Source organism: Uranotaenia lowii, chromosome 1, assembly GCF_029784155.1.
Source record: "Uranotaenia lowii strain MFRU-FL chromosome 1, ASM2978415v1, whole genome shotgun sequence".
In the NCBI taxonomy this organism is placed as follows: Eukaryota; Metazoa; Arthropoda; class Insecta; order Diptera; family Culicidae; genus Uranotaenia; species Uranotaenia lowii.
The window spans coordinates 123,101,967-123,125,725 of record NC_073691.1 but is presented as its reverse complement, the minus strand read 5'-3'; the positions used below and the strand labels follow the sequence as shown (position 1 = coordinate 123,125,725).

At 42.8% G+C, this 23,759-nt stretch overlaps 2 protein-coding genes and 1 long non-coding RNA gene across 5 annotated transcripts; 1 reads left to right on the top strand and 2 right to left on the bottom strand.

Annotated features, from left to right (window-relative positions):
• Positions 1 to 744: 744 nt before the first annotated feature.
• LOC129739611 (DNA repair protein Rev1) lies at positions 745 to 9,458 on the bottom strand. The gene is made up of 3 exons (XM_055731089.1): positions 9,277 to 9,458; positions 6,965 to 8,304; positions 745 to 6,472 (listed from the first exon to the last, which is right to left on the bottom strand). Exons 1-3 carry the CDS (start codon positions 9,322 to 9,324, stop codon positions 4,300 to 4,302), a joined length of 3,561 nt encoding a protein of 1,186 aa, XP_055587064.1. The 5' UTR covers positions 9,325 to 9,458; the 3' UTR covers positions 745 to 4,299.
• Positions 9,459 to 9,649: 191 nt separating this feature from the next.
• Positions 9,650 to 21,215, top strand: LOC129739608 (YTH domain-containing protein 1). 3 transcript variants are annotated; one of them, XM_055731087.1, is made up of 4 exons: positions 9,650 to 9,766; positions 15,756 to 15,967; positions 16,028 to 17,993; positions 19,026 to 21,215. In XM_055731087.1, exon 3 carries the CDS (start codon positions 16,166 to 16,168, stop codon positions 17,984 to 17,986), a length of 1,821 nt encoding a protein of 606 aa, XP_055587062.1. In that variant the 5' UTR covers positions 9,650 to 9,766; positions 15,756 to 15,967; positions 16,028 to 16,165; the 3' UTR covers positions 17,987 to 17,993; positions 19,026 to 21,215. The 3 variants fall into 3 exon arrangements, with proteins under 3 accessions (XP_055587062.1, XP_055587063.1, XP_055587061.1); XM_055731088.1 differs by having other exon boundaries at positions 15,756 to 15,973; XM_055731086.1 differs by having other exon boundaries at positions 15,756 to 17,993.
• On the bottom strand, positions 11,611 to 12,644 carry LOC129739610 (uncharacterized). The gene is made up of 3 exons (XR_008735910.1): positions 12,396 to 12,644; positions 12,206 to 12,298; positions 11,611 to 12,134 (listed from the first exon to the last, which is right to left on the bottom strand). It is a non-coding gene; the product is annotated as an uncharacterized LOC129739610 (long non-coding RNA).
• Positions 21,216 to 23,759: the final 2,544 nt, after the last annotated feature.

Genomic DNA, 23,759 nt, shown 5'->3' with positions numbered 1-23,759 from the left:
TGGAGTGCTTACGCAGTAACTGGAAACTAGCTCAGCATATTTTAGACGGGTTTTGGAGAAGATGGATTAGGGAATATCTTCCAACCATCGCCAGACGCACCAAGTGGTTTAACAATACTAAACCCCTCGAAGTAGGCGACTTAGTTTTCGTGGTAGATGACAAACGTCGCAACAGCTGGGTTCGTGGTCAGATTGTAGAAGTCGTCCTTGGGAAGGACAAGGTTGCCAGACAGGCCGTGGTTCAAACTAGCTCCGGGAAGGTTCGCCGAGCTGCGGCTAACCTGGCTGTAATCGACGTCTTGAACAAGCGTAAGGACGAGTCTGGTAATAGTGCAACACCGTCTTACGGAGGGGAGAATGTTGAGGCCAACTGTACATCCGTCGACCCTTCGAACAGCTACGGCTCTGTAGACCAAAAGAACTGGCAACACTTAACCACCCTTCCTGGCAGAGTGCCTCCAGTAGGGTGGGTGCATACTGAGGAAAAGTAGGCAAGGGGTACTAAAAGTTTCTCATTGGTGGGGGGTGGAGACGGTGCGCTTTTTGACAGCGAATTGTTCGCCTACCATGCCTACGATTACGATTGCCTGTCACAAGGGTCACAAGATGGACGATTCCGTGCATTGGTATAAGAACACACCTAGCTTTACCCGCCTTGCTTCCTGGAACTACTGACATGACTGGGTGAACGGATGTAAACAAACGGTCAGTAGACAACGTGACTCAGAAAAGGCGGCGAAGTAGTAACATTTGAAGAGTTTGTGAATTTGATAAGGACACTTTAATGTAAGTTTACACAGATTTTCCTTTATACATCCTTTAAAAAAAACACTTAAAATAAAATTTGTTTACAGCTTTTAAGCTGATTGAATCTGCTGAAAAGGAGTGTTTTTACTTCGTCCAAATTAAACCCCTGTTGTGAGGTTATACCGCAACAGGAAAGGTGAAGCGGATGATTAAAGCAAATCCCAACATCTCAAGCCGTGATTTGGCTAAAAAGATCGGCATGTCGCAGAGCTACGTTCAGAATGCAAAGAAGAGAGCAAAACTACATACATACAAGGTACAGAACTTCCCAAACCGCGATGAGCGGCAACAATCGACGGCTAAAACTCGGGCACGGAAGCGCTATGAGAAGATGCTGACAAAATATGGTTGCAAAATACTGGAAAACACAAGACACAATCCGGGCAAGTCCTGCTTTACTCTGGCATACGAGGAGAACATGCTACTCGGGAACGACGAGTTGGTTTCCTGTTAAGCCCACAGGCCTACGCAGCCCTCATTAGATGGGAACCGATAAACGAAAGAATAATCGTAGCCAGATTTAGAACACGGGTTAGAAACCTTACAATGGTCCAGTGTTATGCGCTAACTGACGTTGCCGATTTGCAGGAGAAAGAGCAGTTCTACAGTCAACTGAACAGCGTGGTGGAGAAAATTCCGAAGGGTGACATTCAAATCCATTTGGGCGACTTTAACGCAAAGATTGGCTCCGACAATCAAGACCTTGAGCGGGCGCCATGGCCTACGACAGATGAGCGAAAACGGAGAGCTGTTTGTAGAATTTTGTGGCAACAACAACATGGTGATCGGTGGATCGCTCTTCCCCCATCGACCAGCACATAAGGTCACTTGGGTACCCCAAGATGGCCGAACGGAAAATCAAATTGAACACATTTGCATCAGCCGAAAATGGAGAAAAAGTCTTCTTGATGTCCGCAATAAACGAAGCGCAGACATTGCATCTGACCATCACCTCGTTCTTGGCGAGATACGACTGAGAGTTGCGGGTGTCCAACGGCGCGAGAAGAAAGTCGGGTGTCGATACGACGTCCGCCGGTTGGAGAATCCAGAGGTGAAAAGGGCATATGTTGAACAGCTAGAATCCCGAGCCTCGGAATTGCCGACAGACGGAACAGTCCAAGAACAGTGGTGTGGAATCAAGAATGCCTTTATCGCGATAAGCCATGGTACTCTCGGTAAAGTTTGTGGAAGAAGAAGTGAATGGATGTCGGATAAAACTTGGAGGATGGTCGATGATCGGAGAAAGGCGAAAGTCGGAATTGAGCAGGCATGTGCCGGGTCAGCCAAAGCAGCCGCTCGCTTACGTTATGAGGAGCTGGAAAAGGCAGTTAAACGAGCTTGTAGACCAGACAAGAGAGCCTGGACAAACTCCCTAGCCGAAGAGGGAGAAAGAGCCGCCGCCAATGGAGATATCCGATTACTATATGACATTTCTCGCCGCCTCAGTGGTGCAAGGATTAGTGCAAAAATGCCGCTGAAAGACCGAGCAGATCAGTTATTGACCGATCGAACAGATCAGCTCAAACGATGGACTGAGCACTTTGAACAACTCTTCCGAGTCACGAATAGCGATGGCCAATAGAACTCGCAGCTCGAAGCGCCAACAGTAAGCCGCATAAATACGTCAACTCGGAAGCGCCCTCGTTGGCTGAAATAGAAGCGGCAATCAAAAACATGAAATCCATCAAAGCACCTGGGATCGATTGCATTCCTGCTGAAATGCTGAAAGCTGACCCTGCCCTGTCAGCTCAAATGTTGCACCGTCTTTTCGCTGATATCTGGGATACTGCAACATTCCTGGCTGACTGGATGCAGGGTATCCTCATAAACGTCCCGAAAAAAGGAGACCTGACAGAGTGCGGTAACTGGCGAGGCATAACGTTGATCTGTACAGCCCTCAAAGTACTCTACAAAGTGATCCTGAACAGGATCCAAGAGAAAATCGACGCTACACTCCGACGGCAACAAGCTGGATTCCGATCCGGACGATCATGTGTGGACCATATCACAGCGCTACGAATCATACTGGAACAAATCAATGAAATCCAGGACTCTCTTCTGCTGGTGTTCGTTGATTTCGAAAAAGCATTCGACCGACTTAACCATGAAAACATTTGGGCGGCTCTAAGGCGAAGAGGAGTACCAGAGAAACTAGTCCATCTCATCGAAGCACAATACGAGACATTTTCGTGCAAGGTTTTGCACGATGGTGTCTTGTCCGAACCAATCCCGGTAACTGCTGGAATGAGACAGGGATGTATCTTATCCCCACTACTTTTTCTCATCGTAATGGATGAGATTCTGACTGGATCGATCGACTGAGCACCGAACCGAGGATTGCCGTGGAATCCTTCAACATTGGAGCAACTGAACGACCTTGACCTGGCTGATGATATTGTTTCGCTCGCCCAAACACAACCGGATATGCAGAGCAAACCCGACGACCTCACCGAAAGTTCCAAGGCAGCAGGTCTCAAAGTCAATGTCAGAAAGACCAAGTCGATGGATATCAACACAGGAAATCCCTCCAGTTTCATGATAGCTGGGCAACAGGTTGAGAAAGTGGAGTGCTTCCAGTATCTTGGTAGCCAGATAACACCTGATGGTGGTACCAGGAAAGACAACGAAACCCGGATCAGAAAGGCCCGATTTGCGTTTGCGAGTCTCCGAAACATCTGGCGGTCACGCCAGATCTCTCTACGAACTAAGATCCGAATTTTCAACTCAAACGTCAAATCCGTATTTCTGTACGGGTGCGAAACTTGGTGCACATATGCGGTAACGACGCGAAAACTGCAAGTATTTATAAACCGCTGCCTGCGGAATATCATCCGCGCTTAGTGGTCTGGCAACTGGATCTCGAATGAGGAACTACATCGCCGGTGTCATCAAAGGGCGCTAGAAATCGAGATTCGGGAACGTAAGTGGAGATGGATTGGGCATACACTGCGGAAAGATGAAAATGATATTTGCAGAGAGGCCCTAGATTGGTATCCAGAAGGACATCGAAGAAGAGGCAGACCCAGAAACTCGCATGGCGGCGAAGCCTAGCCGCTGAAATCCGAACTGTCGACGAGAATCTTGACTGGAACCAGGTAAGACGCTGACTCCGGATCGTCAACAGTGGAGGTCTTTTACCACGGCCCTATGCACCGCAGGATCGGCGCGGGATCATTAAGTAAGTAGGTAAGTAAGTTTAGTTACATGCTGTCTTAAATTTCAGAGTATCGGAATAACCAGGTTTTTTTTCATGGTTTTTCAACACGATTTTCGGGAATTAATTCTCGCATGTTAACACGATTTTTTCGTGGTTTTTTTTACACAGTTCGTGTATGTGAAAAAAAAAATCCAGGATGCTCTAATATTCGGAAGGTTTCGGATGCCCAAAAACAAAGTCAGCCCGAGTGCTATTCATAAAATTTCCTCTATCATAAAATAACATTAAAAAAAATAAAAAAGTTCAACAATAAATCAACTAAACAATGCCGCCACTCACAGGGCAATATTGCAACACCCCGGTCCGCCACACCCGAACCCATCCCGCACCACCAGCTTGGTGCCATAGATTTCCCGCATCCGTATCTGGGCAGCATGCACGATCCGGAAGTATGCCTGATGCCAGGCACATAGACCCCGCTCTTCGATAACCCGAAACAGGAACCTCAAGCACAGGTAGATTTCGTTGAGCTTCTTCTGCTCGATCAGCTCCTGGGCGTTGACCCCGATCAGCTCGATATCGACTGGTTGCGGTTCCTCGGTGCTGTTCAGCCAGGACCGCAACATGTTACGCCACTCGAGCCGCAGCAGAATGTTGTCCGGTTGCTGGTCTGATTCGTCGGATTCGGGTTCCTGCAGCCGGCAGCGAGGCGGAACTTTTGGACCCCCATTTTGTACATTTGCAGGGATTTCTTTGACAGGGCTTGATTCGGGGGTAACCTGAAGGGTTTCGGAGAATTCCGGTTCGTCACTGGTAATGATCATGGTTTCTCGCTGCATCTCGATTTGTTTTTCCACCTCTTGGCGTAGATCCGGTGGGAGAGCTTCAAGAAATTTGAGATCCACGTTTATTTTCTCTGGCATGTTGTTCGCTCGCTTTGAGGAACAGGAGTTTTCTACGGACAAATGCGCCGTAGATGTGGATGGTTGGGGAGAAGGAACGCGCTTTGAAGGAACTTCCGATTTTTGGTTATTAGATTTGTTTTGTAGTTTGTAATCATTGATGACCTCGTGTCTGATGTCGTCTGGGAGAGCCGCTAGTACTTCGGGGTCAAGTCCTGCCGGTATTTCCGGTTCTTTTTTCTTCGGTTCAACTTGACGCTCTTTTAGATAGTGAGTAATGTTTATGGTTTGTTTGGATTTATTCATGGTTAGGGATTTGGGAGGACGGCCTCGTCCTCTACCAACTCTAGGGCCAGGTTTTTTGGAGACATCCTGTTTCTTCGGGGTCGAAGGAGCAGTTGGTGGGTTTGGTACGGAGATCGTTACTATTTTAGTCGGTGTTACTTGTAGTTTCGACATTTGGTTTTTATTTGGCGAAGCCAATGGCAAGTTTGATGGAATTAAAATTGGGAGAGTTTCCTCCTTCTCTTGAGCAGTCGTATCAGTAGTCGTTTGTGGAACATCTGTAACAGGTTCAGTCGGTGCTTCAGTCGATGTGTTATACAGAACAGCTGTTTCTTTAAATATCTCTTTTCGTGCTTCAACTTTTTCAAACATGGTTTTGAGCGAATTTTTAAGTTCTGTAGTCGGTGGTTTACTCAAAATTTCATTTGATACATCTGCTTCCTTAAAAATCTCCTTCCTTGCTTCAACTTTTTGAAACATGCTCTTTAGCGAATTCTTAGGTTCTGCTACACACTTTTTATCTTCTAGTTTGGAAATCTGCAATCCGATTCCTCGAAGTTCATGAGCAGGAGCCGCTACATGATTCATAAGAGAAAGAATGGTCTTTTCGATAACCTCCAGATCGTTTGTGAAATCTGCCAAAGGACAGGACTTCGTGACTACGTCACAGAGTCCATGACCCATGTACTTGGCAGTTTCAACAGGCGCATTCGGCGATCGGATCAAAAGTTTGACCGTTATCAACTTCCCCCTACGCTTGATCTCTACGAGTCTTTTGTGGATCTCTGCAGCAAGTTGCTTCATAAACGTTTCAACCTCCACATTATCCTTGAATCTTATCCCATAGTTCACGTCCACCGAAACCGACTTCCTCACCTGCTCATAAACCAACGGCCTCTCATCGATCCCTCGACAGGCGTGATAAATCGTATCCCCAAACTTTTTCCCGAACTCCCGTTGCAGAATAAACGTGGAAACCCGCTGCAAATCGCCACAAGTATTCCAGGACAGCTGCTTCAATCGGTAGGTAGTACTCGGACCAACCCCAGGCAAATCACCAATCGGAACATCTCGCATATATTCCACGACACTTTCCGGGCTCAAATAAAACTGCCCATCCGGTTTAGCCTTCTTCGTTGCCATGCGAGCCTGCAGCCGATTGGCACCAACCCCGGCCGAACAGGGACAACCGGTTTGGGACTTGATTTCGTCCCGTACGAAGCTTACGAAATCCATTACGTCGATTCCGGCCGAGGAAATTAGGTCACTGAGGTCCACGAACATTTCGTCGCAGCTTACCGCTTCGATGTTCAGGGTGTACCTACAAAAGGTCAGAGAGGGTTCAAGATTCAAATTTCAAAATTTTATTCCAGATTCAGATTTAAACTTAAGATTTCCAATTTACATAAGGAGACTTAATTAATATTAAAATTTCAGATTCAGTTCCATATTTCTGATTTCAAAATCAAATTTCAGACATAGGAACAGATAGTTTGAGATTCAGTTTTTCAGATTAAGATTTCAATTCAGATGTTACATTCAAATTTCAGACATCAGATAAGGGTTTCAAATTCAGGTTTAACATTTTGGAGCTCTTTACGAGGGGGTCTAAAAAGTTTCAATTACATATATTAACGATAGATAACAACGACGAACTTAAGAGTTGAGCGCTCATACAAACTGCCTGTCTCCACGTTGCAAAGGACCGAGTAACCTTAACGCCTTTACTCTCAAACCTCTGTTGTGTACAAGCTCAATCTTTACCAGCAAACACAGACCCCCATTACAAGATCAAACTATTCCTCTCACTTACTTGGCAATGGTATTGTAAAGCGTGAACGCCACCTCCCGATAGCCCTCGAAATCATACGGGATGGTTTTCAGCTTGGGACACAATTTGAGGGCCGACCCCACGAACATCCCATTCTTAACGCCAGCCTTTCGGGCTTCGTAGCTGCAGGAAGCGATCTCGGACATCGAATTGTTATCGTCGATATTGAGCAGCCGCGACTGGTACGGAATGTCCGGCGTTTTGTAGCGATCTTCTAGTCGCTTTTGGTAAAGTTCGATTTCCAGGGATCGATTTTGACCCGGGCGCGATTGAACTTTTCCCGCGTCGGATCCCTTGCTGTGGGTCACGGCCACTGGTTGACCCCGAAGGTGGGGATATTTGAGCAGCCCGACCGATACGAAGAAACAATCCATATCGATGTGCATCACGAAGGGGCCGGTTGATCCGAACTCGTCGCTGGAGGTTTTCAGGGATCTGAGATTGTCTCGATCCGGAAAAGTTCCGTCGTGGGTTTCTCTCAGCTCCGAAATGTATTGCTTAAAACCTGCTCCTAGGGTTGCGATGTGGTGCAAGCGGGATTTATTGAAAAATTCAGTCAGAAAGTTGGGATCGGTGGCGTTCAGAGATCTTTGTGGAGAAACTTTTGGTTGAGCGTTAGGAACTACCGTAAGGTTCGAAGAGGGTGCGACATTGCTTTGAGAGGCTTCACCCGATTCACCTTCATTGTAAATTTCCGGAGATTTCGCTACGGGCTCTTGTTGAACTTGTTCCAAGTTCTGCGTGTTAGTTGTGACATTTTCTATTCCTCCAGAATCATTTGCATGTTTAGGAACTTCGTTCTTTTTCTGAGTATCGATCCCACCTGACTCTTTGATTTGCTCATTTAGAATATGCAATTTACTCATCAAATTTTTATAGTCATCATTGCTTATATCGTTGTCAGGTTTTGTCACTGGCTTTTGAATGTCAACATTCCTGTCCAACTTCCCAAAAGCGAGCTTAGGCTGCGAAGCTTTCTGGTTGGTATAAAGCAGATACTTCTTATAATCCAACAGCCGCTTCTGCTCCACGCAATCCACCACCCACTGGGGACTAATAATGATCTCCGAGGTAATGGACTTCACCTTGACGTCCGGCAGATTGGAGGCAATAATATAAGTCGTCGTGGGTCGCTTGTAGTGATGAAAAATGCCTCCATGCTGCATCATCATGCGCTTCAGCTCGTCTGCCGAGGGTTTGGTGTACCCATTGACGAAGACCGAAATTCCCTCGAACAGATTAGACAAACGCTCCGATAAAGCGGCTGCCGAGTGGCGGAATTGATCTTCCAGTTTGGAGATCTTCGCGCCCATGTAATCGCCCTGCAAAGACAGTTTAGAAAATTTAATTCAGTTAGTAAAATAGTTCTTCGAATACACCTGACCTCATTTTTATATTATGTGTTAGCACCAAACCGAATAAAAACTTCCTATTCCAATCGCGAGTATAATTTGGAGATTTCATTTCTCTTATTTCATCAATTTATTTCACAAGTCTACAAAATTCACCTTTCCCGAGGTGCGAAGAATTTAAGAGCTCTAATCGATTTAGAGACCCTGATTTCAAAAATGCAATATTGGTTTTTTATTCTCTGTTAAAATTTTTGAAATTCAGTTAACTTTTTAAAATTATTAAAAAGTCAATTCGTGCACTTTTTTTGGAAAATTTGTAGAATATTATTAAAATTTCTAAATCCATGATTTACATTCTCCAAAAGCACGAATAACTTCTGAGAAAAAAAGTAGCAGAAGTTGTCTTTTTCTCGTTTCGTAAAATACAAAAAACTAAAGGAAATTTTTAACCTTTAAACCTAAGAAGTTTATTTTTAAAACTGTAATTCGAACCGATTTACAATCTTCTATTGATTATTCCAAAAATCGTGTAATTTTATTTTTACATTTTTTTTTTCTGAAACTAGAACGTTATATAAAAAATAGAAAATCTGATGCAACTTTGGCTTTAATTTTAATTCTGTTTTTATTTTTGTTTTCCCCAAGTTTTCTATTCTAAAAAAAATGTATTTTTAAATTTGAGAAATATTCATTAAAATTATTTAAATAATTTATGCAAATATTGAAAATGACCGTCAAATGACTTAGTACAAATCTGAAATTTAATGAAATATCGCCGGTTTTTCTTAAAAATTTATTCCATGTTTACATTTCTACCCTCCCTTGTCGATCGATTCAAGTGACTGATAACAGTTTCGCGCCATTTGGGAAAATGTGACGTGCGCAGTTTTCTATTTTCTCCGTAAAAAAATGAGGCTCAAAATTCAACTTTAAACAACTTACCCATCCTTCGAATCCGGTTTCACTTTCAAATTTGTCCTTCCGTTTCATCGTTGGCACAGATTTTAGTTAAAACTTACGGCTAAATTCCCATTTAAATTAGGATTAAAAATCGCTAGGACGATCCGCGAACATGCATGCTCGTCGCGAATTACCAAAATAAGCGAACCCTTTTTCCTTTCACTTCGGTCGGCGGTCGCGAACTGATAAGCGCGAAGAGAGCGAAATTTTTGCTGCATGGGAAATTTGATCTAGATAAAAACCCGGTCCGTTTTTGACACACGCACACACATGCGTAGCCGCGTTTTTGAGTTGGTGTTGGTGCGGGAGAGCGAAAGTTTAACGGGAGAGAGCACCATTTTCCCCTTCGATTTGGTTGGAATTGGAAACATTCGAGCATTCGACAGTGGTAAAAGTGGCTGCTCATAAATTGTGATTCGTTTTTAAAACCCTAAATTTAAGTGCAAAAAGTGATCGGAACCGCTCTAATTTGGTAAGTTTTTGTTCCTTTTCGTCTACAAAACCTTTTTCGATTGTTGGTTTTAACTGAAGGTCGAGGAATGTTCTAGAAAAATGAATTTAAAATTTTTCAAAATTGGGGCTCGATCGAAGAAAAAGAAGCGAACTGGTTTGTTGAGGGGAAAACGGAAGCAGGTACATGGTGGTGAGGGAAAGAGAGCCAATGTAATGTGTATACAGATACAGACATTACATTACGGGGCGTTGAACGCGAATTTTGATACCGGTCTCATAAATTTGAAGTGCTGCCAGATTTTCTTAAATGAAGCATCATAATTGCAATATTCTATACATAAAGTTCACTGCTCTTATTTTGCTAAATCCAAAGTTCTTCGAAATAACAGGTTACCTCATCCGCCATATTGGTTGGCAGATTTCCAGAATAATGACGTAGTTGTTATGAAAAGTAGCAAGCATTGTACCGAATTCTTCAGTTTTTCCATAAAAATTACTATTTATGCCAGTAACTTGTATGCCACTGTCCTCAAATTCATAAATTCAACTTCTCTGATTTATGAGCTTCTTTCAAAACATGGTTTGGTTTGCGGTTCTGCCTAAAATGCTAATTTATCGCGGAAACGTCTAATTATTCGGGGAAATTGTTATTACTCGAAATTATTTCTCTTGGCCTAAAAATTGAAAATATCGCATGAGGACACATTTAATAGTTCTAATGAATAATTTAAAACGCAAATTTTGAGCTCGTTAACAGTAAAATATGAAATCGATAAATCATCTTTTCCCGTAACTATTTTCTTATTCGAGTTTTGGAATGATTCCAAGCTCTTTATTCAATACATTTCATACTGAAATCAATTGCTTCAACACCAACTTTAGTTCTTTAACACTAATTACTGGACTTATGTATGTAAATGACGAAAAACGTTGATTTATTTTTTATTCCTTTGGAATGTATGAAGAATCTCATAACAACTACACAGCAAATTTTTTTTTGCTGGAAACCAGCAAAATTTTGCTGGTTTTTGTCCCGCTGACTTTCCAGCAAAATTTCCAGCAATTTCAATTGCTGGAAAAAACAGCAAACTTTAATGCTGGTTTCCAGCAATTCAAATTGCTGGAAAATCAGCAATCCAGATTGCTGGAAACCAGCTATTTCTTTCAACACAACCGGCAGTATTTAGTATGAAATTTATATTTCAATTCAAAATTACAGTTTAATATTGGCTGTGCATATAATAAGCAATAAAAACAATTATTTTCTCCCATTTTCAATAAGGGATTTATTTATTTTAAAAAAAAACTTTTTTTTTTACAACTTTATAAAACCGGCTCTGGGGTGGCCGCTTTCTGCCGCAGTGTTGATCATCCGCCACCTGTAAAAATAGTTTTGATTAGTATCTTCTATGGAATATATTTATACCTGTACAATAAAAACTTACCCTTGACTTGATGCCTGGTTGCTAGAATATAGAGGAAAATAAAATAATTATATTAATTTAACCTAAATTCGTAAAATAGAATCTCACCTTACTTCAGCGTACGAAACAAAAACAAACTCCAAATTGACAACTCGATTGCTGATTTTCCAGCAAACTAGATCAATTGCTGGAAAGTCCAGCAATTTGAAAACCGATTGCTGATTTTTCAGCAAAAATGACAAGCACATAACCGAATGCTGAAAAATCCAGCAATTCGAAAATCGATTGCTGGTTTCCAGCAAAAATTTGGATTGCTGAACGTTTCCAGCATTTTTTTTTGCTGGAAATCGAGGCAAAAATTTACAGTGTACGTCATCATGCCCGGCGTGGGGGTACGTTCACGCATGATTACGGTACCCTATAATTCAAATACACGCTGGGCCACGTTGAACCATTAATGTTTGAAAAATAACCATAATGGCAGTTTTGTGGGTTAAGTCATTTTATGAGTTTTCACTGAAAACTCATAAAATGAGATTTCACAGAGAACTTGGATAATGGTTATTTTTCAAGCATGGTCGGAAAAGCAAAAATGGGACGAAATTAGCAGGAAATATTCGTTTTAAAATATGAATGGAATGGAAACAGAATTAAAGAAATCAATCAATCAGATTTTCAACAGATTTTTTTATATTAAACATTGATTTTTGATTGCCCTCACTGGTATCTGCTTGATGCTAGTAAAAGAGTGGTCTACTGGCACTACTAAGTTGCATTAGCGGAAGAAAGTTTAGCCGGCCGGGGGAATGATTGCTTCGGCACTGCTATCACAGTTACGGATGATGCGGTGCTGCCTTTCCTGCGATGTTCAGTTTCCCGCTCTTCTGTGATTCTAGTGCCGGTGATTCCCAGCATATTTTCGGAACCTTCTGATGCAGCAAACGTAGAGAGTTTCGGAACATTCTGTAATTAATTTAACATGGTTATTGATCTCGGAACAGTTGACAAAGATTTCCAAAATGGCATGTACTTACCCTAACATATGACGGCAGCTGGAGCTGTCTTCGGCGGGACTGCTGCTGCTTCCGACTCCAGATAACATAACCCATATTTGCTCCAACTTTCATCTGAAAATTTAATTTAAAAGAGAGTGACTTTGATGTTCAATCTGAAAACATTTTTTTTTTAATTTAATTAACCGGTATTGTCAAGCAAAATACTTACAGTTTGTGTTATCTTTAATCTTAAATCTTTAAGGAGATTTATATAATCTAAGTCCAACGCGGAACCAGAAACAAAACAAACACTTCTGCGATTGCAAACATGGCGACTGTTTTTTCACGCATTTTTTTGTTGAATTTCAACCATAATCAAAAATTTCTTCATGAACTCGGAAAATGGTTAAAATTGAACAATTCATAACGGTTAAAAAACAGCAATTTTAGCAGTTCTACTAAAAATACCAAAAAATGTATGAAAAACAATCATTTCTGGTTAAAAAAATATGAGCGTGTACTCTGTGCTAAATCTGTTTAATTTTGTTTTTTTTTTTTTGTTTATTTGAACCAAATTTGTTTCGGTTTTAACACTGAACTAATGAAATTGAAAAAAAAAATTTAAATTTGTTCTTTAAATAGGGGAGTTTGGGGTATTTTTTACACTTTTTTAATTGTTCCATAGCTTCTTGACTATATTAAACTTAAATGAAAGTTTCTCATGATATGATATTCTACGTTTCTAATGTATCAATTAATTTTTTTTAATTTTATTTACGTAAAATCCTACTCACGAAATAACTTGATAAACGTAATTCCTAAAATTCACTCGGTCCATGACAATTATTCTCCAATTTCTCGGACATCCCTCGTTCGCCAGATACGCTCTACTTGGTCTAACCACCTCGCTCGTTGCGTCCCTGCTCGTCTCGTTCCTAACGGATTCGTAGCGAACATCTGATTTACAGGACAGTTGTCCGGCATTCTCGCAACATATCCCGCCCAGCGTATCCGACCAGCCTTCACCACCTTCTAGATATTGGGTTCGCCGTAGAGTCGCGTGAGCTCGTGGTTCATCCTTCGCCTCGTTCTCCTGCAGGCCGCCAAAGATGGTTTTTATCACTAGTCGCTCGAATACTACGATTGTACGAATGTCCCCCTCGAGCAATATCCATGTCTCGTGCCCGTAGAGAACAACCGGTCTAATGGCCGTCATGTACAGCTTACACTTCGTGCGAGGGTTAAGTCTTCTCGATCGCAGTTACTTGTGGAGTCCATAGTAGGCACAGCTTCCGCTGATCATTCACTGCCGGATCTTACGGCTGGTGTCATTGTCTGCGGTCACCAGTGAGCCGAGATAGACAAAGTCTTCGACTATCTCCAGTTCGTCGACGTCGATCGTGACCTTGTTATTACTGGACAAGCGGGTTCGGTCGGTCTCGGATCCGCAGGCCAGCATGTACTTCGTCTTGGACGTATTAATCATCAACCCAATCCTTCCTGCTTCGCGTTTCAGTTTACGGTAGATGTCTTCCACCGCCGCAGATGATCTGCCGACTATATCAATGTCATCGGCAAAGCAGATAAGTTGACTGGATCTGTTGAAAATTGTGCCCCGCATTTCGCCCACCGCTCGTCGAATAACACCTTCTAGCGCCACGTTGAACATCATGCAGGATAGACCATCACCTTGTCGAAGCCCCTGCGCGATTCGAATGAACTCGACAATTCACCCGAAATCCGCACACAGCACTGCGTTCCATCCATCCTCGCCTTGATCAGTCTAATCAGCTTCCCGCAAAAGCCGTTCTCGTCCATGATTTTCCATAGCTCGTTACGGTCGATCGTGTCGTATGCGGCTTTGACGTCGATGAATAGATGGTGCGTAGGGACTTGGTGTTCACGGCATTTTTGGAGGATTTGCCGTTATGTGAAGATTTGGTCCGTCGTTGACCGTCCCTCCATGAAGCCGGCCTGATGACTTCCCACGAATCTGTTTGCTTGTGGCGTTAGGCGGCGGAGTAGGATTCGAGACAACACTTTGTAGGCGGCTTTGAGGGCAGTGATCGCTCGGTAGTTCTCACAGTCCAATTTGTCGCCCTTCTTGTAGATAGGGCATATAACCCCCTCCTTCCACTCCTTCGGTAGCTGTTCTATGTCCCAGATCCGGACTATCAACCGGTGTAGGCAATCGGCCAACTTGTCTGGGCCCATTTTGATGAGTTCAGCTGGGATACCATCCTTGTGACTTGTTTCTATTCAGCTGGCGAGTGGCTTCCTTAACTTCACTCATCGTTGGGAGTGGCTCCTCTACGTCGTTGGCTACGCCGGCGATGTACCTTCCCCCACCGTCTTGATCTCCTGCATGTGCGCCGTTCAGGTGTTCATCGAAGTGCTGCTTCCACCTTTTGATCACCTCACGACGTCCTTATCCCGGCACATTTCGGCTTGCGGCACGAAGCCTTTGCGGGATGCGTTGAGTTTCTGATAGTACTTTCGTGTTTCTTGGGCACGATACAGCTGCTCCTCCTCCTCCAGGCGGCGCTTTTTCTCCTAGAAAATTCGGACTCGCTGCCTCTTCCGCTGTCGGTGATTTTCCACATTTCGACGGGTGCTTCTAACTAAAAAAAAATTTCGGATGGAAATCGGCAAAGACCCACGCGACGAAAAGGGACTAGCGATTGTAAACTTGGAACTAAAAAAAACTGTAGTATGTGCAATAAAGTATCTATATTTTTTTAAATTAAAAATAAGGAAAATAAGGAAATATTTTCACATATCAACATTGAATGCAGAACTTTGTTTTCTTCGGTACAGATTTTGGTACAGATTTTTTAATTTTTTTGTACAGATGAAAAAGATTTTTCGATGAGCGGTACAGATTTTGATGTGGTAACACTGGATGGTGTTTCGATAGAAGGTCCAGCAGTTGATCGGCAGAGCTCGATTGCTCGTGTTCGCCGGTTTCATCACGTTCACACTGAAGCGGAGATTGCAGGTTCAAGTCCTGCCGGTGAGCCGTTGAATCTTTTTCGGAAAATTCATGATATTTACGGCTTATGTTCTTTTGTTCTTTGATATCTCATGTTTCTCTAATTCTTTCCATCACCTACGAAAATATTATCATTTTCAGGTACAAAGATGTACCAAGCGATTTCATAACATCAGTATTGGTTTGAGATAACTTTTCCCTTGAGTTGCCTTTATTAGTGACACTTTACACTTTCCCTTGAGTTATCCAACTAAATAAGAAATTAAATTTTTAACACTGTTTAGCATGCTGTAAGCTCCCTTGAAAACGCCAAACAAGCATTAAGAGCCAATTTCAAGGAACTTTTGTTTACTTATGTTCAAGGGGTAAAATGTTTGCATCTCCTTAGGGTACTTATAAATCAGCCAAATGTGAACTTCCAATGCTATTGTTAGGGTCGCAATGAGCCTTTCAGTTATTTGGAATACTATATGCGTATGTATTACCCTACCTGTTTATCAAATAATTATCTTATTTTCTTTTTCTAACTTGAAGGTTTTCGAAAATAAAAATCACATTTAAAATTACAAAAGCCCAATTCACCTTCTTCCATTTCAGCATTTCCAGCGCTCTGGCAACGGCGGTCCGCCGAATGAGTAAAATCGAATCATAAATCCTAATGGCCAAGTGAAAACGGGGCCCTCACCTCGGTCTGCTATTCTGCTAGAAATTTCTTCTCCGGTGTGTAAGTAAGTGTGTGGGTAACGAGCGAGCAAAACCTTATCCCGGGTCCGATCTCTACCCATCCATCCATCAGGGTGTGTGCGAACGTAAGTGTGAGTGTCCCAGAGTAGCTCTGCTGCTGTGTTTATATTTCCACATCAACACAGGGCGAACGAACGACGGACTGGTGCACAAAGCGAGAAAAGCGGAGAAAGAGTTCACTGGTGGCCGTGGAAGCACCGACAATTTTTAGCAGCAGCAGCAGCAGGTCTAGTGGAGTATCATAACCATACAGAGTAGAAAAGATGGCCGATCTAGACGCAGTGAATCTGGGTTTGGACGGAACCGAGCGGGACATTGCCGAAGAGCTGGAGAATAGCTACGACACCCGGAGTGAGGGTGGAGACAGCGATGACAGTACCACAACTAATCCGAGCATTTCGGAAGTAAGTTCCGATTCGTCCGACGACGATGAGGATGAGGATGATGACGACGGGAACAGTGAACGGCGAAATTCTGCCAATAATAAGAAGCAGCAGCAGAAGAAGAAAGGCAAGAAAAAGGAGGATAAAGAGACCAAGAAAGATCAGGGGGAAAAAGATGGCGGAAGCAGTGGTGCAAACGCAACGAATAACAGTAATAGCAAGAAGGAGCGGAAATCTCGTAGCCGTAGTCCCCAGTCGGCTTCGGTTGCTGCAGCCCCGGCCACGTCCGAAACGAAGCGAAAGAATGCTAAGAATAGTTCGGTGAAAAACTCCGTCAAATCATATGACTATATTACTAAAATTAACTATCTGTTCCGGGAGACCCGGTTCTTTTTGATTAAATCGAACAATTCTGAGAATGTAACCATTTCCAAGACGAAGGGTGTCTGGTCCACCTTGCCGCCGAATGAGGCCAACTTGAATCAAGCGTTCCGTGAAAGTCGTAATGTAATTCTTGTGTTTTCGGTCAAAGAGAGCGGTAAATTTGCCGGGTTTGCCCGGATGGCCGCGGAAGCTCGTCGGGATCTACCTGCCGTGGAGTGGGTACTTCCTCCGGGCATGTCCGCGAAGGCACTCGGGGGTGTTATCAAGATCGATTGGGTTTGCAAGAAGGAACTGCCCTTCACTAGTACGACACATTTGTACAATTCCTGGAACGAAAATAAACCTGTTAAAATAGGTCGTGATGGGCAAGAAATTGAGCCGAAGGTAGCTGAAGAGTTGTGCCGATTGTTCCCGGAAGATACGTCAATTGAAATGACACCCATTCTCAAGAAGTCGAAAGAAGCTTCGAAGATGATGAAAGAGAAAGCTGCCTCGAAATCGTTCCGTCGCCCACCGAACTTTTCACGTCCATCTAGCATGATGCGTGGTGGAGGAGGTGGAGGTGGAGGGCGAGGTGGTCGCGGTGGTGGTCCTATGAGGGATGGTCGAAGGAAAATGTTCCACGGTGGAAAAGGTCGTCCGGGTATGTTTGCTCCGTACCGAAAGGATGGGCGCCGTGGTCATGGACCACCACCACGGATGCCTCCAGGGGCTGCAGCTGCTGCGGCGGCTGCTTCCGCTGCAGGATTCCACGGTTGGGAACGTTACAGTAGTACCGCGGCAGCTGAAGCCTATGTGGCCGATTATATGCGCACAATGCAACATCAACTTCCCCCAATGCCGTACGCACCACCGCCAGGTTTCCCCGGAATGCCGATGCCGTACGAGAGTCTCCCACCTCCACGTTACTACGAAGGACTTCCGATGCCCGAATATCCAATGCCACCGGGTGCAATTCCCGGCAGCGTGACCGGTGCAGCTGGAACGACACAAGCACGCGGTGGCTACGACAAGTACGATGAGTTCATGTGGAAACCTCCGCCGGCGGTTCCCGGTACCACGGTGCCAACCTCCACGGCTGGGGGCGCCTCGATGCTACCGTCGATGAAGGGTCCACCACCGCCCCTGCCCAATTACCACATTCCCCCGCCATCCGTACCCCCGGTAGCTTCCGGCGGCTATCCGTCGTCCGGGCACGGCGGCGGTCGCAAAGCTGACGGTTCGGATGGTGGCCGTGGTCAGCGGGATCGAGACCGGAACCATCGCAACGATCGGCAGCGTGGTGGCAGAGGCTACAACAATCGGGATCGACGATGATCTGCAGGTAAGATTGGTTTTTTTTTCTGTGGTTATTATCATTTTTGTTCTCGTATCATTCAACGGTCTGCAAAGACCCGACTGACTCAAACGTTCAGTAAGCAAAAATTTGGTGTTGAAATGAATCTATTATTTCAATTTCAAACGTTTTGAGAAAGAACAATTCAAAATTAAATAATTAAAAATATGAAAAAAAAAATATTCGCGGTTCCACAGGGGGATTCGATCCAACATCTAGCGCCTCTAAAGGGCCCATGTATTGCGTTCTACGACAGGAAATCACTAAGATAAAAATAGGCAATGCCAAACATGGTTACATTTGGAAATCCAAGTACGGCAAACGCATTATTTCTCACATAACTGACAACCTGTGAGAACCTATATGAGAAAGAAGTCCTGTCGTGCAAAAAACTTTCAAATATGAGTCCAATTATCGTAAGAAGAAATGATGGGAATAACACGGACATCGAAAATTATGGTGATCACAAGTTGAAAAATAACTCCCATACTCCTCCTGTCTTAGAATGTAATACATGGGCCCTAGAAAGGCGTAAGGTGTGGATTCGAATTCCACTGGGGGACGGCGAATAATTTTTTCACGTGTTTTTCATCATTAATTTTCATCTGTTCTGCTTTCAAAAGTTTCTAATTACAACATTAATGTAGAATTATTTTGAGATAAAACTGAAATGTATACATTAGACTCATTAGAGTGTCCCAAAAATAGGACCGCTTCCGATTCAAAACCTTGGGGGCTGAAAGCATTTATTGGCCCGTTAGGAGGCCTCAAGCCAAATTTCAGCTCGTTTGTTTTATTCCAAAAAATCGCTCATCAAGCCTCAAGTTTGCATGGAAACTTGACGACATTATCTAGCGATACTTGCAAAATTCACTGTTTAAGCATTGAAAAAGCTAAAATGTTGTGGAAATATTTTTAAATTTAATTAAAAAGCTTGACGATCTCAGCGCTAAAAATACCAACCAGGGTACAACATAATTATATCAACCGTTTCATATCACCTCCTTCTCTTCTCCACAGATGCACTACACAGGACTACCGCTGGCGGGGCTCGCCTTCCGAGGTCACCACCTCCAGTAGTGTCAGTTTCTCCGGCCCGGTTCGGGTTGCACCGAGCCCGGGCTGCCCGGGAACCTACCACACGCAATTACTATTATCACTACTTGACTAAAGAAGAGAACGAAGCAAAATACTATTATTGATCCCGAATATAATACCTACAGATACAGAGATATATTATGTCGGAAGTGACAAGCGAGAGGCGCGCACGGGACAGGGGACAGAACGGCGGATGCAGAACGGATTAGAAATCATCACCACCAACATCTCCTTCTTCCTTGCAGCAGAGTAGCAGGGAATCTGGGAATCGTGGCACTGAACCAGGTGTAAAACGTAACGGTTCTGGAGGAGTTCCATACCGGTCGAATGGGAATGTGCAAGTGCGACGTCCATTTTTTTGGGGGGAATCCTTCGACATTCAGCGGTTGGGTCCCGGAACAGATTACAGTGCTCTTCTGGGGGAATGTGTGTTTTTCCACGCATCTATTCATCTTGAGTACTGCCTCGGTACTTTTTTGCATGGGGATCTACCCAGAAGAAGAAGCAAAAGCAGTGAATAACGTGATAACGGAGTGTTTTGAGAAGCTAAATTGTTCCTCTATACGGACCTAGGCTCTTTTAGTGTTGATGTTGTTTATTCTTGGGATGAAAGTGGAATTATGGATTTTGTAATAAAAGTAGTTGCGTTAAAGTTTGGGAAGGACTATCCTACCAGATTCACCAGTAATCGGAGTGAGATGATGGTGGGGAGAATAATCTGTTCTACACAAAGCAAGTATTCTCACGATTATAGAAAAAAAAAAAGAAGTTAAACGTAAGCGATTGTCTGTCGACGACGTAGGACTCAGTGCAACAATATATAAAAGGTCCTTTACAAAAGAAAAGTGTGTTTACAGACAATCGATATATAAATAATAGTAGTGTATCGTGTTTAAAAGTTGAAAATTAATGCAAAGCAAACATACTATTAATACTACTGCTAAATGCTGATAAGATATATACCTACGCTCTGAATAACAGAAGAATATCCAATACATAACAAATATGTATCGACAGGCAAAGCAACAACAGATAAAGAAAAATGAAATTTAAATTATGAACTTTTACTAGTAATCAAATAAAGTTTCAAAACAACCCAAACAAGTGAGATGAACTTTTTCCCAAACTAGTGCGACCAGAATATACCAAAGAAATTCCGAAGCTTCCAAGTGCTCGAAAAGGAATGCTCCGAAAATATGGACGTGGGTGGAATCGAAACGAAAAAATGCCCCTCAGTGTGATATATCATTAATCCAAACCCAAATTGGACTACGCTTCAACTCAACCCGATTTGTTTCCTCGACTGAAGGCAACCAGTCAGTTTCGCCCAACTCGAGGACAATTCCACTTTTGAAGAGCGCAACATATCTTCCATACAAGTGTGTGCGTACGCGCAAGCTGTTGTTAATTGTGATATCGGAATCGAAAGCCGAATAGAGTTAGTGCGCTTAAAAATTTCCCAAGGACTCCCCCTTACAGAGCTACGTTTTCTCAAAATGGGACTGATTTTTATAAAATCGTACAAGAATTGTGATCGATCCGAAAACGGTGATGACATCAACCTGAAAGCAGAGGAATATTTAAGAGACTTTCGCTTTGACGCTGCTTGGAACTGCCACTTTACCAAACTTAGGTGTTGTGGCCAAAAGCAAATCAAAGCATTATCAATTTGGATTCTGTGAATCCCTTCAAAAACTTCCTTTAGCCGAACATACTCCCCAACTTCTACTAAACCAAAAAAAAATCAAAACCAAAACTGTGACTCCTCAACTCGAGTCAACTGCAACTCGAAAACCACACACTGCCCGTAGTGCTTTTGAAATCAAAAAGATAGCCAAATGCACCTTTCGAGCGGCGCGGCGACACCGAAGGAGAGAGTGTGAACAAAGTGATTATTCATAACAGTATTTTAACTTGTGAGAGCAAAAAGAAGACGACAACGACGATGATGATGACGGCGGGAGAACGGTTCGCGTTTTATTGACCGAACGAGATCAGTGGTGTGGATGGATATCTTCCTACTTATTTACAACGTTGTTTGTTGATTGACTCACAAAGTGGTTCCTTACACACAAAGTATTCTTTTAATACAGATTTATATTGTCGTTTGTATTTATATTTCTATCTGAAGAGTATGTTTGTGTCCTTTGTGTGGTTCCAATGGTCGGAATCTGTGATTTGTGTAAGGAAAGGGTCTGGGGAATAAGCAGAAAAATAATACCAAATATCCGAAATACTCCATTATCTGGCTGGGTTCTTGAGGAATAATTTTATAAAAATTTAAAAAAAATATTATCATCAGTCTGTTGAGCTTTAAATTATCAATTTTTTGTTTTTTTTTTATTCATTTGAGATCCTTAATTCATACTATTTCACAGTATTCTTCGTCCTAAAAGATCAATTTATTGAGGGCAGTGTCCAGAAACAAGTTCGAATTACATTATCCTTCTTTTTTTGTTGTACTTTAATCAAGTTACTTATGTACCTAAAACTTAAAATATTACACAAGGTACAATTTTTTTGGCAAGGGCCAAGAAATAATCACCGGAGACACCGAACCAAGTCACACACAATTCTAAGGTACAAATAGAATAATTTACCGGAAAATATCCAGAATCGTGTAGAAAATACTTAAGTCTCATGACTCAGGCCTCAAGTCTCATGTCTCTTGCCTCAGGTCTCAGTTCTCAGGTCTTAAGCCTAGTCCACACTAGGCAACTTGGACTGCGATTTCGGTTGCTGAGACTTGTTTTTGTTTACATTTTCATCTCGTCTCCCGACAAGTATGGGAGACCTTCAGCAACCAAGATTTAAACATAAACAAGTTTCAGCAACCGAAATCGCAGTCCAAGTTGCCAAGTATGGACTAGGCTTGAGGTCTCATGTCTCAGGTCTCAAAAAAATTATAAGTGTTTTCCGTTGAAAAGGACTTTATTTTCTCTCAAATACCGCGTAAATTCCGGATACAGCTTAAGACAGCCGTGTTAAAAAACTTACTTTATTTTGTTTTTGTCAAAACCGGTAATACGAGTATTGAGGATTTTTCAAAAAGTTTACAAAAATGAGTTTGAAACTGAGTTTAAGTTGAAAAATTCCATTCCAAGTGTAATAAATACCAAAAGTTTGTTCTTATTTGATACATCGAAGCAATCCTGGAAACGTAAAATTTATCGAGGCAATTCATGACTTTGATATCAAGCACATTGAGTGAATATTTAGTCAGTTCAATGTTAGTCTTCATACAAATCAGTCCCATAAAGGCTTCATTTTGCTCATCTTGACCAAAAAGAGACAGTGAACTTTTTCGCTCCGAATAATTGTGAGTCCATTTTTAATGAGCATTTCATCATCTGCTGCTGAGTGAGCGGTGAGAAAATTTTTCTCTAACGAATGATCACTCTTCTACTGTCAGAGCACTGAGTTGGTGTGTGACTCTGAAAACACCTCATCAGCGCTACGTGTGATCAGTGAAATGAATTGCTCAGTGAAGGCAAGGGCACCAAGGGCATAGTTTCGCTATTCTCATCGCTCCAAAGAGAAAAAGAAATGCAAACCGCATATGAAATTTGGCCGTTTCACCAAATCACGTGGACAGCTCTAAAATGTGATTGAACCGTCCTCTTTCTACCTGGAATTATGGAACATTGGCCCCAGCATTTGTCAACCTGCTTTAATGATGGAGACGTTCAATAGTTCTGGCATGCAGAGGTATAAAAGTTTGAAACTTTTGGAAATTTCAGACATTTCGGGGGCCTTGGAGTTTGAAAAAAATTTTTTTTTGATTCCGACATTGAGAATTCTGACAATCATAAATTAAAGAATTTGACAGGCCGAAAGTAAAATTCAGCTAGTGCTGAAATAAAGCAAAACCGAAGCATCACAACTCAGTTCGGTCGTTGATTTCTCAGCCAGCAATTGAGAAGCTGATGAACATTTCTCCGCGCGAGAATGAAATTAGGTGATTGCGTTTTTGAAATGCTCTGCAACAAAACGTGGGCTGCTTGATCACTTTAAGTGTGAGAAAGCATATTTCTCCCAGGCGCTTGACAAGCAGATGAGAAAAAGTGAGCAAAAATCAAGAGAATCGAAGAAGCCTGCCTTTACTTAAAGACGTAACATTTTTGGCAACGAGGATTCGAACGAATCTATCAAGATAGTCCGTCGAAATGGGAGGAGAATCTAACCACGGTCAAACCGGTTCCAGTCAACGGCAAGCAGCCAGTTCCAGTCAAAGCCTAGCCGATATCCAGCTGGCAATCCTACGGTTGTTCGAACGTCTGACGAACCAGCAGCGGTCTCAGCAACAGAATCCGGAACAATCCTTGAATCCCTTTCGTCAAACATTTCCGAATTTGTTTACGATCAAGAAAACGGATTGATGTTCCATCAATGGTTCTCCCGGTATTAAGATCTGTTCGAGAACGACACACGGCAGTTGTACGATGCAGCGAAGGTCCGATTGCTGCTCCGCAAGTTGGACACTATCCCACAGCCGCTACCTCAACTATATTCTGCCTGCACTTCCCAAGGACATCGATTTCCGAGAAACGGTATCAACCTTGAAGACAATTTTCGACAGTCAGGTTTCCAAGTTCCGAAAGCGTTTCCAGTGTCTCCAGATTGTCAAAAACTATATGGACGACATCATCGATTACG

Coding starts and splice junctions, on each gene's coding strand:
- LOC129739611 (XM_055731089.1), bottom strand. CDS start 9,324: ATGAAACGGAAGGACAAATTTGAAAGTGAAACCGGATTCGAAGGATGG. Junction 8,305..9,276: donor AAACCGGATTCGAAGGATGG/GTAAGTTGTTTA, acceptor CTGTCTTTGCAG/GGCGATTACATGGGCGCGAA. Junction 6,473..6,964: donor CTTTACAATACCATTGCCAA/GTAAGTGAGAGG, acceptor GACCTTTTGTAG/GTACACCCTGAACATCGAAG.
- LOC129739608 (XM_055731087.1), top strand. CDS start 16,166: ATGGCCGATCTAGACGCAGTGAATCTGGGTTTGGACGGAACCGAGCGG.